The sequence below is a fragment of the Schistocerca cancellata genome, chromosome 9 (genome assembly GCF_023864275.1).
Source record: "Schistocerca cancellata isolate TAMUIC-IGC-003103 chromosome 9, iqSchCanc2.1, whole genome shotgun sequence".
Classification (NCBI taxonomy): domain Eukaryota; kingdom Metazoa; phylum Arthropoda; class Insecta; order Orthoptera; family Acrididae; genus Schistocerca; species Schistocerca cancellata.
In genome coordinates, this window is record NC_064634.1 from 319,448,111 (window position 1) to 319,462,392 (window position 14,282).

Consider the following 14,282-nt stretch of genomic DNA (forward strand, 5'->3'; position numbering starts at 1 on the left):
TTACTGTAACACAAATCTTGGTAGATCTCAAATAGCTCACAAGTGCAACAATTGAAGAGTTTTGCACACCATTCGTCCATGACCCTATGATCTATTCTTTATCAGTCACAAGCAAATGCTTTTATTTCTTCATTATATATTTTATGCTAGATAATGATTAATTCCATAGAATATCAGTGCTCCATCTAATGACATCCATCCCCTGCACAAGACTGTAATACAGCAGCCAACACACAAATGTTGTGCTACCTGCTGTAGGTTGTAATGTGCTCTCTGTGGCCTGAAGACCAGCACTTGACCTTGTCATCGAGCTAAATATCAGTTCATTGAAAAGATGATGTAGTGCCAGTCATTGTCTACATTCATTTCAGTGAAGGCAAGCCTCTAAAGTTTGTGATCATCAGAGGTCATCTTTATTAGTGACTTTATGGGCTCAAAGTCTTCCGAGTCCCATCATCCTGCAAGCATTTGCGAACAATTTGTGAGCATCCAGGGAAACTGGTCTAATTATCAAGTTGGACTGCATTTAAAAACAGATGTTCCATATAGGTAGGCATTAACACATTGTCTTGCTAATGTGTCACTCCTTTTCCAACTTCGATCCTCAAAACTGCCCAGTATCCCTGTCTCGTGCCATCACTTTAGCCATTTCTGAGTGCGGAGACTGAATGTTAATGATACTTAACTACAGTGGAATTCCAGGGCTTCAAACACTATCCTGCAGGTACCACATAATCATTTAGGTTTACTCCCATTTGCTTAAGGCAAAAGCATCTCGGCATTTCAAATAGATAAAAATAATTGTTAAAATGTATGTACAAAACAATATGAGCTAAGTACGTGCAATCACAGAAAATAAAAAAGGTCTGTAAGTAAAACTAACAATAAGATGGGAACAAATACATTGCTAAAGCTGTACTGCTGCCTTTGGCAGTGTATGTTGAATTAAGACTGGTGCTAGCTGTACACAACTGAAGGTAACTGAGTTTATCAAACCATGAGAACAGTTTTGTTTTGTTGACTGTACCAGATGCTGTACCCAGTGTTCACCCTGACTACCAACCCTTCAATGTGCATCATTATCATCTAGCAGGTTGTCATTTTCACATTGTGACACAAATCTTGGTATTCTTTAACTAGAATAGGTTTCAACAATGATTGAAGAGTTTTGTACACCAATCTTTCATGCCCCTATGATCTATTCTTTATTAGTCATAAGCAAATGCTTTTATTTCTTCATTACATATTTTATGCTAGTTAATGACTGGCTGATTAATTTAAAAGCTATATAGTATAGTGTTATATGATGGTTTGTAGTGCACATGATCAAATTTACAGGCTGCCAGTTCGAGGAACAAGCATAACACAACATACAATCATCAGCAGAGAGATGTCTTCAGAAATAAAGTAGCCTTGAGCATACCTCAAGTGAGTGTTAGAGGACTATTACTTTTCACAGCATGCGTAAATGACTTAGTGGATAACATCAGAAGCACCATGAAGTTGTTTGTGCATGATGCTGTAGTATAAAGGGAAGTGTTAGTGCTAGAAAATAGTAGCAAAGTGCAGGAAGACCTACAGAGGAGTGACACTTGGTGCTAGTATTGGCAGTTGTTCCTCGCCATTAACAAATGTAATGTGCTGAGCATAAATTGGCAGAAAACTCATTATTATATAATTACAAAATTTCAGAACAATCACTAGAAGCAGTTACATACATTAAACATCTAAGAGTATGCATATGCGGCAATTTGAAGTAGAATGACTGTACAAAACTAATTGTAGGGAAGGCTGAAGCTGTACTGATTAATCAGAAGAATCGTCAGAAAGTGTAGGCTATTCATGAAGGAGACAGCTTGCAAATTCCTTGTTTGGCATGTACTTAAGCATTGCTTGTCAAGTCTGGGAGCATTACTAGATAGGCTTGACAGATGAAACAAAGAAGATCCAAAGAACAGCACCACATTTCATCATAGGTTTGCCTAGTAAGTGCAAAAGAGTCAGAGATGATCACCTAATTCTAGTGGCAGATGCTACAAGAAAAGAACTGTGCATCACAATGTGGTTTATGGTTAATATTCCAAGAACGTACATTCCCAGAAGAGTAGACCAATATAGTGCTCGCCCTATGTGTATTTTGCAAAAATGAAGACAAAATAAGAGAGAAGAACTGTTTATAGCAAGAACAGGAATGGGGTGGGGGGTAGGTCGGGGGTGGAGGATGGTGATTGACAGTGTTACACAAAGTATCACATGCCATAAGGTGACTCACAGAGTACAGATGTAGATATATTACTCAGTGAAAATTCTTCTGTCTTATATTTGCAGCTTTTGCAACTACTGCCATTTTGTTATTAATATTTACCATTTGGATGCTGTCAATAAGAGGGCAGCACCAAGATACTCCTTTTTGGCGAGACAGCCATTCTGTTGTGTACCTGCTAATCTCGATGTAAACTGTGTGAAAATTGTTATTTTATTTCAAAATACATGCAATTTGTATTTAGTTTTGAGCTGTTTATGGGCTGTGGTATGTTTATATAGGTTAAAACAATCAAAACAGCTACCAAAAGTGTGATTTAGGAATTGATTAAAATTATCTATTGTATGAGGGTACATGACAACACCAGATATGTGGGTGGGTGAAAATGTTCTGTTCACAACACAGGAATGCTCATGATGAAAAAGAAATTATACGAACATCTCTGCCGCAACCATTATTGTCATAAGCAGCAAATTTGTACAATGAAGGCATATTAGAACTATTCCGACACTAGAATAAGCACCGCAGTGGCACAACCAATTATGCAGGTAAGGAGTTCTTGTGGTAGGATGTTCCATCCCTCCATCAACACAGTTAAAAACTGCTGTATTGTCATTTGTGCTTGTGGATGTGATACAATGTGTCTTCCAAATGCGTCCCACACTGCTCGATGGGATTTAACTCGCAGGAAGGGGCCAATCAGTCCATTTGGCAAATATTTTCTGGAACGAGACTATATTCGGTGAATGGACTGGCCTACCTGTTCCTCTGACTTAAATTTCATCAAGCACATGCATTGGGGAGACATTTTGCAGCATGCCCACATGCACCAATAACGATGCAGAAATTGTGTATCATGCTGGTGAAGGAACTTCTTACAAACCTTGTGGCCAGCATGGGAGCAAATTGCAGAGCATGCATTCCTGTCTGCGGTGATCACACACCGTACTAAGAACCACGTCCTGCCATTTGTAATATCAAGGGGAACATCATGAATTGCAGTGACTTCAGTGTAATAATTGTCTTTAAATAAAAGTGTCACTTCTGTTAATCTCATTCCATATTTCTTTTAAGTACCTTCTGTACTATAATGTGGCAGTTCTTTCTACGTCTAGTCCAAATTCCATTGAGCTTACTTGGTAGTGACATATTACCCACAAGTTACTCCACCATGTAATGTGGACACAAATTTAAAATGAGATAGGGTTACATTTGGCATCCTAACAGACTGAGCTCTCCAGACCCGTCAGTTTAGTCGAGAGCTGCTTCCTGGACTCGGGTAGGGGCGCTGGCCCCAGATTGAATCCGCACGGCAGATTAACGGTGTGGGCCGGTGTGCTGGCCAGCCTGGATGTGGTTTTAAGTGGTTTTCCACATCCCATTAGGTGAATACTGGGCTGGTCCCCATGTCCCACCTCAGTTACATGGCTTGCAGACATCTGAACACATTCACACTATTCCATGGATTACACTAGATGCACAGCTGGCATACACTTATTCCATCCCGGGGAGGGGGTTTATGGGATGGTGGCAGGAAGGGCATCAGGAGACCCCTTAACATTGACATTGCCAAATCTATACCTAACTCTGCCGACCCTGTGAAACTGTGGGATAAAGGCATCAGCAGAAGAAGACTGAGCTCTCCAAAGGATCAATGTACATTAAATGTGAATGTTGGCTAGTAAGATTTTATACCATTCCTCCTCATATTAACTGTTGCCATCCCATTGCTTTCCAAGGTTCTCTGTTATATCATCTTGGAAGCTGCAATGCCTTAATCAAAATAGCCTAATGCCTGCTCTATTAAATGAAACACAATCACATTAAAATATCTCACAAACCTTGTTAGTTACACATTGTATTTGAAAAAAATGAGGAGAGGAATAACTGTTTTACAGTAGAAAGAAGTTAGCCTGGGTTATGTGCTTTGCCTGAACTCCACCATACATAAACATTACGGGTGGAAAAGGCACCTTGTCAATATTTTAATATCAATATCTCATTTTTTCACAATTAATTTCGGTCATTAGTTGCAAATAAATTTTTTATTGTCTTTACAGGTTTTGAAAAATTAATTTGACATCATCAGAAGCCTACAAAATTAGGGATATTACAAATCTTTAGACCCTGGCTGTACATTTAGGCGAAATATAAAAAGTATACTAGAGAATGTACTTAGTTTAGCAGGCAGTGAGTATCTTCTTCATAGATAATGTAATGGTATGTTCAGAAATCTACATATTGTATTTGACAGTTTACAATAACTAAATCACATCTTTGTATCTGTTGTGCTAGCAGCAAGGAACATATGTAATAGAATGTATCCTAAAAAGATTATAGTACAGTTGCTGAAAATTACAGCCGTGAATAAAACAAAAAAAATTATCATCTCAGTTGCTTATTAGAACATATTTGGTGCTCCCACAGAGTTACTGCTTTGTAGTTGTAAGGTTTATAAGACTGGCTTCAATAGCTTGGCCATTATCATTTCAAGCATGCAATTCCCGTGAAATGAAATGACTAAGGCATTATTGGCTGCGGGATGCCACCTGGGGTTGTTCGGGGACCCAGTGCAAGTTTTTTATTTTTTATTTTATTTGATGCCACTTTAGCGACTTGTGCGTCAATGATGAATGTATGCTCATTAATGTGCTCCTGCCTCTATCAGTAAGCTTTGTTATTCTTCTCATTATTGCAATCCACAGATGAAGTTTGCATGTTCTCATAACTTTAGATATACCTCATATATGTAGACCTGAGACTTGTCTCACAGTCAGATACTCCAATTAATTTGCAGTACAATGATCACAAATGCACTTGTAGCTTGGAATACAACCAGAGATGTTATATGGCAGGGAGAAAATAAAAGCACTATCAGTGTGTTAGAGATGAGTCAGAAAATAAGATCCAGGAATGATAGCAGGGTGTTCACATTATTTTGTATGCATATTTGACATGCTCTATATGCTGGTTATTGCAACACATCGAAACTAACTTTCTGAATGACTCCTGTGAACTATCTCATCACTGATACAGTACATAATGACTGGAAGTTAGTTTGTTTCCAAAATGTATTTGTAATATCAAAGTCGATTCCCTAAACATTCAAGCTGTTTCTCTGGCTTATATGCCTAAAAACAAAACTTATGAACAAAAACTATTTTGTTTTGAATGTTATAATGATATATGACTATTTCAGGACTGACTAGTTCGTATGATATGTTTTCATAACAATTACATCACATACAGTAGTCTGATAAAACAAGCCCTGTTTGAAGCATTGTCTCGAAACAGTGGGCAAATACAAAAACAATACCCTGGACAGACATAAGCTAACAATTACACTATGTTTTGACTTCTTGATCAAAACACAATAAGCCCATTAAATATGATCTTTTTGTACCACTACAAGAAGCCAACTTAGGTGTGTTATGCACAACAGTTCTCACTGAACGACAGGAATTGAACAGATGCACATACATGTTAGTATCACATTTACTGTACACATAATAGAAGGAGAAGGGAACTGAGTGTATTCACAAAGAGTGGAATAATGTCCCAGATTATGGAGTGTACCATACACTGAATAGCTCTCTGAGGGCTGTACTTCACTAACAAACTAGGAAACATACAAGATAGTGTTTCAGAAAATAGACTTCCAACAGAAAATGCCTAATACTTCTTGATGATATTAGAGAGAGACTAATAAGACTCTAAAGTAACTGCACGTGGTGTTGTTAATACTGATTTCATCTTGTACAATAGTCACCCAGGGCACCTAAAGTTACAGATGTAGAGCTTTAATTTTTTTCCACAGAGTAACATTCTCAACAAGATAGAAGAACTTGGCACAACTGAAAGTAATAATTTATTTTTATCATGAAATATACAGGGTGAAGAAAAATTCGTGCACTCTGACTTCACAGAGTGATTCCTCATATACTGGCAATACAAAAGTGTCTTTCACAAAATTTTGTCCTGTGCATATTTCAGGCAGTAAATGGACATTAAAGATTGGCAGTCTGCAACACTGTAATGACATGTATGATAACTACCTCTGTCAGTAGAGAAAGCAGTACTGTGCAGTTGGTACAGTGGATAGTGTTTTGAGTTAGCGTGCAGGAGGTTGAGGGTTTAATTCGGCTTGCGACTTACTTGTTTATATTTGCTAAAGGTAGTCTGTGTGATACGGTACCTGGCTCCTTAATCGTCATACAATGATTACAGTGGGTCTTCTACAAAACATTTGTAATTATGTACTATGAAACAAAACTGGAAATACAATCATTTTCATTGGTCAACTTTTAAAGAAGTCTTTTGCATATCACATGTGTGAATTGTTTCTAGCCACTGTATCTACTAGATTCCAAACCTGTTTTCTGTGTACACTCTGCCAATGGTCCCATCAAAATTACTTGCAAAGCACGTTGCTAGCCCTAATGATGACATAAGGCCCTCTATGGGACTACTGGGGGAGGGTATACACAAAACAAGTTTGGAATCTAATAGATGCAGTGGTGTGAAACAGTTTGTGTCCACAACTTATCAACAAAAGTCAGCTGACACACAAATCTAGCAATCTAGAGATAGTAAAAATAATATGCCATCAGCAAAATTTCTAGAATAGCCACCCTAAACTTCTCAAATCAGTAACCCCTAGAGTTAGAAGGTCATCTGTTATCCCAATTACGATGCCTCATATTCTGGTCCAAAATGCAATAACTTTGATCAAGTACATGCTTCACAAATGTAACACTTCACGTACTTCGCAAATTAAACCTAATGAATACTGCAGAAATTTCATCTTAGTCAACATGTCATCCCACAATGTGGTATGCAGAGATCTACTCCTAAATTTCACCACATTAGGGAGTGCCACCACATACTCCAACATGCCACCTGCATCCTCGATCCATTTGAAATATCCTGCACCATCATGACGTCACACAACACAAGGAAATGGGTGATGCCGCAAAGTTTGGTTGATCCGTTAACAACAAACACAGAGTAATATTAATGAAGGGCACCACAGAAAAAAAGAATGAAATATGGAGCAGAGAAACGGAAAATATGGTGTCTTGCAATGTTTCGTACTTGGCCCACTATGATTTTTTTGTCTTTGAAAACTGATGTTTGTGATGATGAAAATACGGTCTCAGACACATATACTGGCATACTACCATGTCTTTGCGAATAATGGAACAGGCTTACAACTGGATCACACTTTAACTCTTAATCTTATATTACACAGTTTGAAACAATTAAAAATTACTTGCAGGTGCCACATCAAACATCAATAGGCTAACACCAGATGAGGAACCAAGTGTGAAGCTGCTAGGCACCTGCACTAGAACAACTTAACCAAAAGCTCAGTTCTGCATGCTTCACATTCCGAAGTGTGTCTCACTGTTTGGGTCTGCCCATGAGATGACTAGTATATGGTCCTATAGCAGCATATTCTGGAGAGATAGGACTAAGTTTAAAAAAATAGAAGCACTTATCTAACAGAAACGTGAAGTACAAATATTATATAAAGTTGATAACCGAACTTCTTGCAGAAGCATTTTCAAGGATCTTATGATTCCTACACATGTGCATCAACACATTTTCTTCTTCATGATATTATAGCCATAAACTGATTTATTCCCCACTGTAAAAACACAGATTGTATCAGACTTGGGTCTGTGAACATCACAACAGATTTTTGACAGACACGAGTTCTCTCTCATTTTATATCCTGTGATATAGGTACTTTAAGATTTTTCCAAACAAACATGTAATGTCCATCCACATGGAGAGATGAAAATACTTTTCCTAATTCATGATACTGGAAATACTGCATTGTGAGAAGGTTATTGGAGACAATATAGAGGTACCAATTACAGACAATATGATTTTACAACCTTGAGTAATTTGTCCCATTTTTTGTTATGTTTAGAGCAAACACTCCACAGCTGAGCTCTTTCAGAATGTGGTGTGACTGCTTGTTTAATGAGAGAGGTCACTCTGAAGGGTTTCCTCTTTGCCCCATTACTGAGTTACCTGTGCCAACTGGTCTTAACTACAGTATACCAAGAAATTCTCTAATATGATCAAAATAAAAATCCTCTCATGATGCACACAACAATGGGTAAACAAGCTGGATTCTTCTATGTAAGTATGGATAAAGTGACGATTATTTCTCCAGCTCTCAATGTGTATATTTCCCATTATGAAACACAAATCAATGTATTAATCCTGATACATCAAAACATTTGCTAATGTTGTAGCAATACATTTGTGTAATGATGCTACACTAGTCATGGTCACTTAAGTTACTGGTAACTATATAAGTACCGTAATGCAGATTATGCGTGGTGAAAAGATACTGACACTCTGCATTCAAGAAATACTGAAGACAGTTATATGTGCCAGGGTTAAGCAGTTTTCCTTTCGCATGACATGAACTTTGAACAACTAATTAGCTATAATTCTGTCACCATAACAGTTCCAGGTATGATTTTGAAACAAATTTAGAGAATATTTATTTTATCCTACAGGTATTATAGCATTAATGTATGCACATTTGTAATTAAATTTTCATTAAACATTACTTTGTCATATTTTATGCGAGCAACAATTGCACTAAAGGTTTTAATGTGCAGTTATTTTATTCACTTTGTCATATAGCTTGACACAAAAATCTCATGTCATCTCAATATTCTTAGAAATGTAATAATATTATGAAAATGATAGTTGCTACTCACCATATTGCGGAGATGCTGAGTAGCAAATAGGCACAACAAAAAGACTGTCACAAAATAGGCTTTTGGCCACCAAGGCCTTCATCAAAAATACACACACACACACACACACACACACACACACACAGTTTGAGAAAGACCTTTTTGGCTGAAAGCTTATTTTGTGCCTATCTGCAACTCAGCATCTCCACTATACGGTAAGTAGCAACTATCTATTTCATAATACTGTTACATTCCATACTGGAGCTTCCATTGTTTTATTCTTAGAAATAATACTATTAAAATTACAATAAAACAAAACTGTTAATATTAAAACATTCATGCTTTTTATTTACTTAAATATTACAAATTAAAAATAAAGCTGACTTGTACACATGATGCTTCTCTCTTGGATAAGATAAATTTATGCCACAATATTCCACTCGCAGTCTTCAATAAAATAATATACCAAAACTATAAAATATAAAGCTTGACAACAGTGACTATCATATTTACAGCAGTGCTTCAAGGCTAACTGACGATATAAAATGCTAAAAATGCCCAGTGAAAAATGTGAATGTCCACACACTATTAATACAAACAATTCATTTCAGCAATAATTATTTTGTTGCACAGTGACAGAGCCTGAGTTAGATTCATCAGGAGAGCGCAAATGACATGGAGATGTAAATTCTTTGTTGGCTACAACCTCTTCTAATGCCTCACCAGCATATGACAGAAGGGGCGAAATTTCACATATGGGCTTGTCGCCTGTGTTATATAAAATTTTACCCCCTGCATTTTTAATATATGAACAATGAAGGGCAAGAAGATCATTACGCGCTGTTGTAGGAGTATCCTTCTGAGCGGCATCTGAATTTTTGATAGCACTGAATTCTCTCTCTCGCTCCACCTCCCATATTACAAATTTGTCAGTAAACTGAAACACATCAAAGATAAATTTCTCCATTTTTATACCATTTGGCTTTTCTGGCTTGCAGGAATTTCCCTGTGAATCAACAAATGGAATCTTTTTCTTTGCAACATGTAACTGTAAGCTAGTTTCATGATCAAATGCAACTTTACGAAGAAATTGGGTTGTGAAGAAGTGATTGCAAATATTACCTGCTCTGAATGTTAAGTTACCATCAGCATTTCTCTGTTGTGCTGTCTTTAATGTTATTTCACTATATTCAACAACCTGATAACGTCCATCCACCTGACAAACAACACCTACAGGTTCTTCTGGAAATGCTTTTTCCACTACTTTTGCACCACATTCTGCACCCTTCAGTACACAGTAACCAATGAAAATAGGATCTGCTACTTTAATTAAGATGTTATCCACACCATGAGCATTAAGGTACATAATACCCCTTCTCTCCATATCCTCTAGTATTTTGTTATCTTTCAGTGCACGGTACAGTCCTCCATTTCCGTCTGGTGACATTGATAGTTTATATTTCTTGTCCATGATTATTTTCCCTTGAAATGTGAAGCTTGGGAGGAAACCTTGTTCGAACATGACAACATTCTCTCTCTTCAACCCAAAATAGTTATTTCTGTCAAAGTAATCCAGAGTAGGCTGCATGGTAGCTTCACTTGTCATAATATACCATATAATGTGATTGTACACACCAGTTTTGTCAAATGCAAGCTTCTGCAGCCTCCGTATCCTTTCAGCCTGAATCTGGTACAACGATTTATGAGATGGCAGCCCTATGTCGTGCATGCCTTTTGGGTAAGGCACACCTAGCCTGGTGCCATGACCACCTGCTAAAAGCAAAACACCGACCTTACCAGCAGATATCTGCCGGAAACCTTCGTCCTCGAACTTCTGAAGATCACCAGGACTTGTTCTAAGAACGCTGCCGTATAATTCTGCCGGTACTGGCAGCATTCGATCGTCTAATTTTGCTTGATCTTCTGCTAACGTTTTTTTGAAACATTCTATTGCCACTGGAATGTCAATTTCTTGCAACTGTGTCAACAGTTCGGTCCTTTCAGCATCTGACAGTTCATCCCAAAACTGTAGGATATGCCCCTGACCGTAGCTGGAGAGTTCTTCCTTAATTTTTGTGAGGTCCTGCATTGTGATCGGTGACAGTTACCAACACAACACCACAGCTGAAATGAAACGTTCGATGCCAATATCCCTGTAGAGCACCATGTCACGCCGACAAATGTTCCGAAGACCACATAATATCAATCATGAAATCCAGCTGCAAAGACCACAAAACTTACACTTCTCGCTGGGTGGCTACTTGCACAACTCACTGTCATCACAAACAAACAGTGTTTCTTCTAAGACAACTCTTGGACAGAAACAGTGCCGGATGTGTTACCGAAACGATACTCCTCTTCTTTCCTCGGACTGCACACCTATATAAGATACAATCGTAAACATTTCTATCTCCATTCATACGGGACTCTTGAGGTAAAAATCGTAAACATTCTTATCTCCCTTCATACGTGGCTCTCACTTGACAACAAACACTAGCCTCGCGCGTCCTAAGTCCAAAGATAATACTGTAGAGAAGCGGCCCAGCCGCCCCCCACCCACCCACCTGATACGATAGGTTCTTGAACTCACAATCAGTGAGCTCCTGTGAGATAGTGTCAATCTCAGGACACTGATTAAATAAACTGCAACGCAACATATTGCAAAATCTAACACTTTATAACTGAAGTGAATCATACGATTGTGTGTACCAAAGAACACATGAAATACTACTGTAACTACAACTAAGGTGGCAGGCGGCAGCACTGCCCTCACGGAATTACCGGCAAGTTTAAACAGGAGAGTGTCAAACAAAGCGATTAAACTTCTAATTATGAGCATCTCTGCATTTTTCGTCATAGTTTTTCGGAAAAGTTCTTTGTGTTACTTGCTTATGTTACAGTACTGTGATTCCAGAAAAATACTTCCTGTTGGATCAGTGCTAATGCTCACGCCCGTTAATTCTTTGGAATTAAGTTTGATTTAGTCTTACTTCCGCTTTCTTGTAGTTTTGTAACGAGTGCTAAGAAGCAGCAGCAATGACTACACAGACAATCCACTCTGCCTTCTAGTCTATGTACATTGTCAATCTGCATAGCACATACAGCCTGTGGCGGCTGTCGTGTTAAGAGCACAAGAGCATGTGAACACCCTAACTATTGACACCTTTCGGCGTCATAGGTTATTTTTCTATGAATGCTGTTTCACGTGATGTAGGTGCGGTAATCAGAAATACACGGCGCTAAATCTACTGCACTTTGCTATATTGCTGCCCCTCTAGACTACGTGGACCTTGGCATGAGGGTTGCAATCGTACCTTCAATTGTGCGCGTTTAAGGAGCTCGCATGCGCAACTGGCGTGACATAATTGCCTGACGAGCCAAATACGTACAGATTTGCCAAACAATGTGCACGCACGGTTCACGGTGTGCACAGCTAGTCCTTACCACTGAACTACCAATTTACGTCAATACTACAGCTTGACAGCACACTACAACAGACTTTATCCCCGTTCGCTTCGCCTAAACCCCACTAAATTTTAACACACTCCTCAGATATACTAATTCTCTCACTATGTTGTAAAATTAGATCGGGCAACAGCATGTGTTACAGTTATACTGATAGATAAACCTATTTTGCAGTATTGTGAAAGAGATATAATATATTAAATTTTGGATTTTATCATACGTAATCCCTTTGAGGCACTGAGAACCATAAAGTACATCATCGTCGATTGTGAGACAGTAGCATTTATTCATTTTCTGATATCTGTTGAGCTTGTGGTGGTTCAGGTTTATCTACACTTTCACGAAAAGCTATCTCACTGGTTTCTTTGACATTCAGTTAAATGTGGGATCGACGACGGTGTGGCTTTGGCGCTTATGGTTCTCAGCGTCTAATTTCTGTTCTAATGAAGCGATGCTTTGTGTTTGGAGCTTTCGTGAGTAGTGTCAATATGAACTGTGTTGAATCTGTTTTAAGTGCTAACAGAAAAGAAAATTACCAGGAAAAGTTAGCAGCAAAGAATTAGGGTAAGAAAGTCTGATTTTCAGCCCACAAGTTAATTCGTTTACTAAAACGAGTGTTAGGGATCTTGTACATTTGTCCGAAAAAATAAAAAAGCACGGAAACTCTCACTTACACAAAAATGCGAAACTGTACTTAATTACGTACAAAATAACAAAATTATCCAAAAACAATTCTTTCTTTTTTCAGACGAGTTGTACATATTATTACTGTTATTGTTATTATTCTTGTCAATGGCTGTAATTCTGTAAATGGTTGGATAAGCGTAACTATTATGCAGGAGATGCTATTAATTTCGTATACTCATATTTATCTGAATCTAAACATTTTTGAACACCCAGAATGTATACTCACGAGCCGCCACTGAAGCAGCAGAGGGAAAAGCAAACAGTTGACGCTTTATATGAAAAGGAAGTGCTTCATAATTTATTTTCGGTGATGAATCCCTCTGTAAATGCACATGAAATACTTCCGGGCCTCAGGCCATTGTCAATAGAGCTTTTTAGTTAACACTTACAAGCTTACATAAAAAAAAGCAAACTGAGCCGTTTATATCTGAATCAATGAGTTTAAAAGTGTTCGCAGAGACGCCCAAGTTGCAGTAGCCTTCGGGCAGACTGATAAGATTATTATACAGGAAACCCATTAATGACAATCAAAATAATGTAGAAAGCTCGTGAGAGTTTACTGAAGAAGGACAAGAATTCACCGGTATGTCCATTAGGTAGGTTATTTACATTACTTTTTGAGAGTCATAGGGTGTAATTAAAGATTACTAGCGGGATGTTTGAGACAGGGGCTGATTGAAAGGTGACCGAGACTGACATAATGAAGTTTTGTTTCTCGAAGACGACGCTCAAATTCAGTTACCAACATAGCATCAGCAAAAGCGAAACGTATTAGCAGGCACTTGAACTGGCATCTCATATTACTTTCCCGAGTTAACCTCGGATGATTGTTTTCCTCTCTCTTAACTTCAAAAAGTGGTTCAAATGTCTCTGAGCACTATGGGACTGAGGTCATCAGTCCCCTAGAACTTAGAACTGCTTAAACCTAACTAACCTAAGGAGATCACACACATCCATGCCCGAGACAGGATTCGAACCTGCCACCGTAGCAGTCTCGCGGTTCCGGACTGAAGCGCCTAGAACCGCACTTCCACCGAGGCCGGCGTCTTAACTTCAAAATTTTATTTGTTTACGGATGAGTTAGGCGTTTGTTACATGCAGCTAGCATCGAAATTGGCACGTAATGTGGGCCTTTAAACCGT

The 14,282-nt window shown here is 38.3% G+C and overlaps 1 protein-coding gene across 1 annotated transcript; it reads right to left on the reverse strand.

Moving 5' to 3' along the window:
* Positions 1–9,309: 9,309 nt before the first annotated feature.
* Positions 9,310–11,502, reverse strand: LOC126100868 (UDP-N-acetylhexosamine pyrophosphorylase-like). Its single transcript, XM_049911535.1, has one exon. It carries the CDS (start codon positions 11,075–11,077, stop codon positions 9,596–9,598), a length of 1,482 nt encoding a protein of 493 aa, XP_049767492.1. The 5' UTR covers positions 11,078–11,502; the 3' UTR covers positions 9,310–9,595.
* Positions 11,503–14,282: the final 2,780 nt, after the last annotated feature.

Bases quoted from the DNA above. Each gene is read 5' to 3' on its own strand.
- LOC126100868 (XM_049911535.1), bottom strand. From the start codon at position 11,077: ATGCAGGACCTCACAAAAATTAAGGAAGAACTCTCCAGCTACGGTCAG.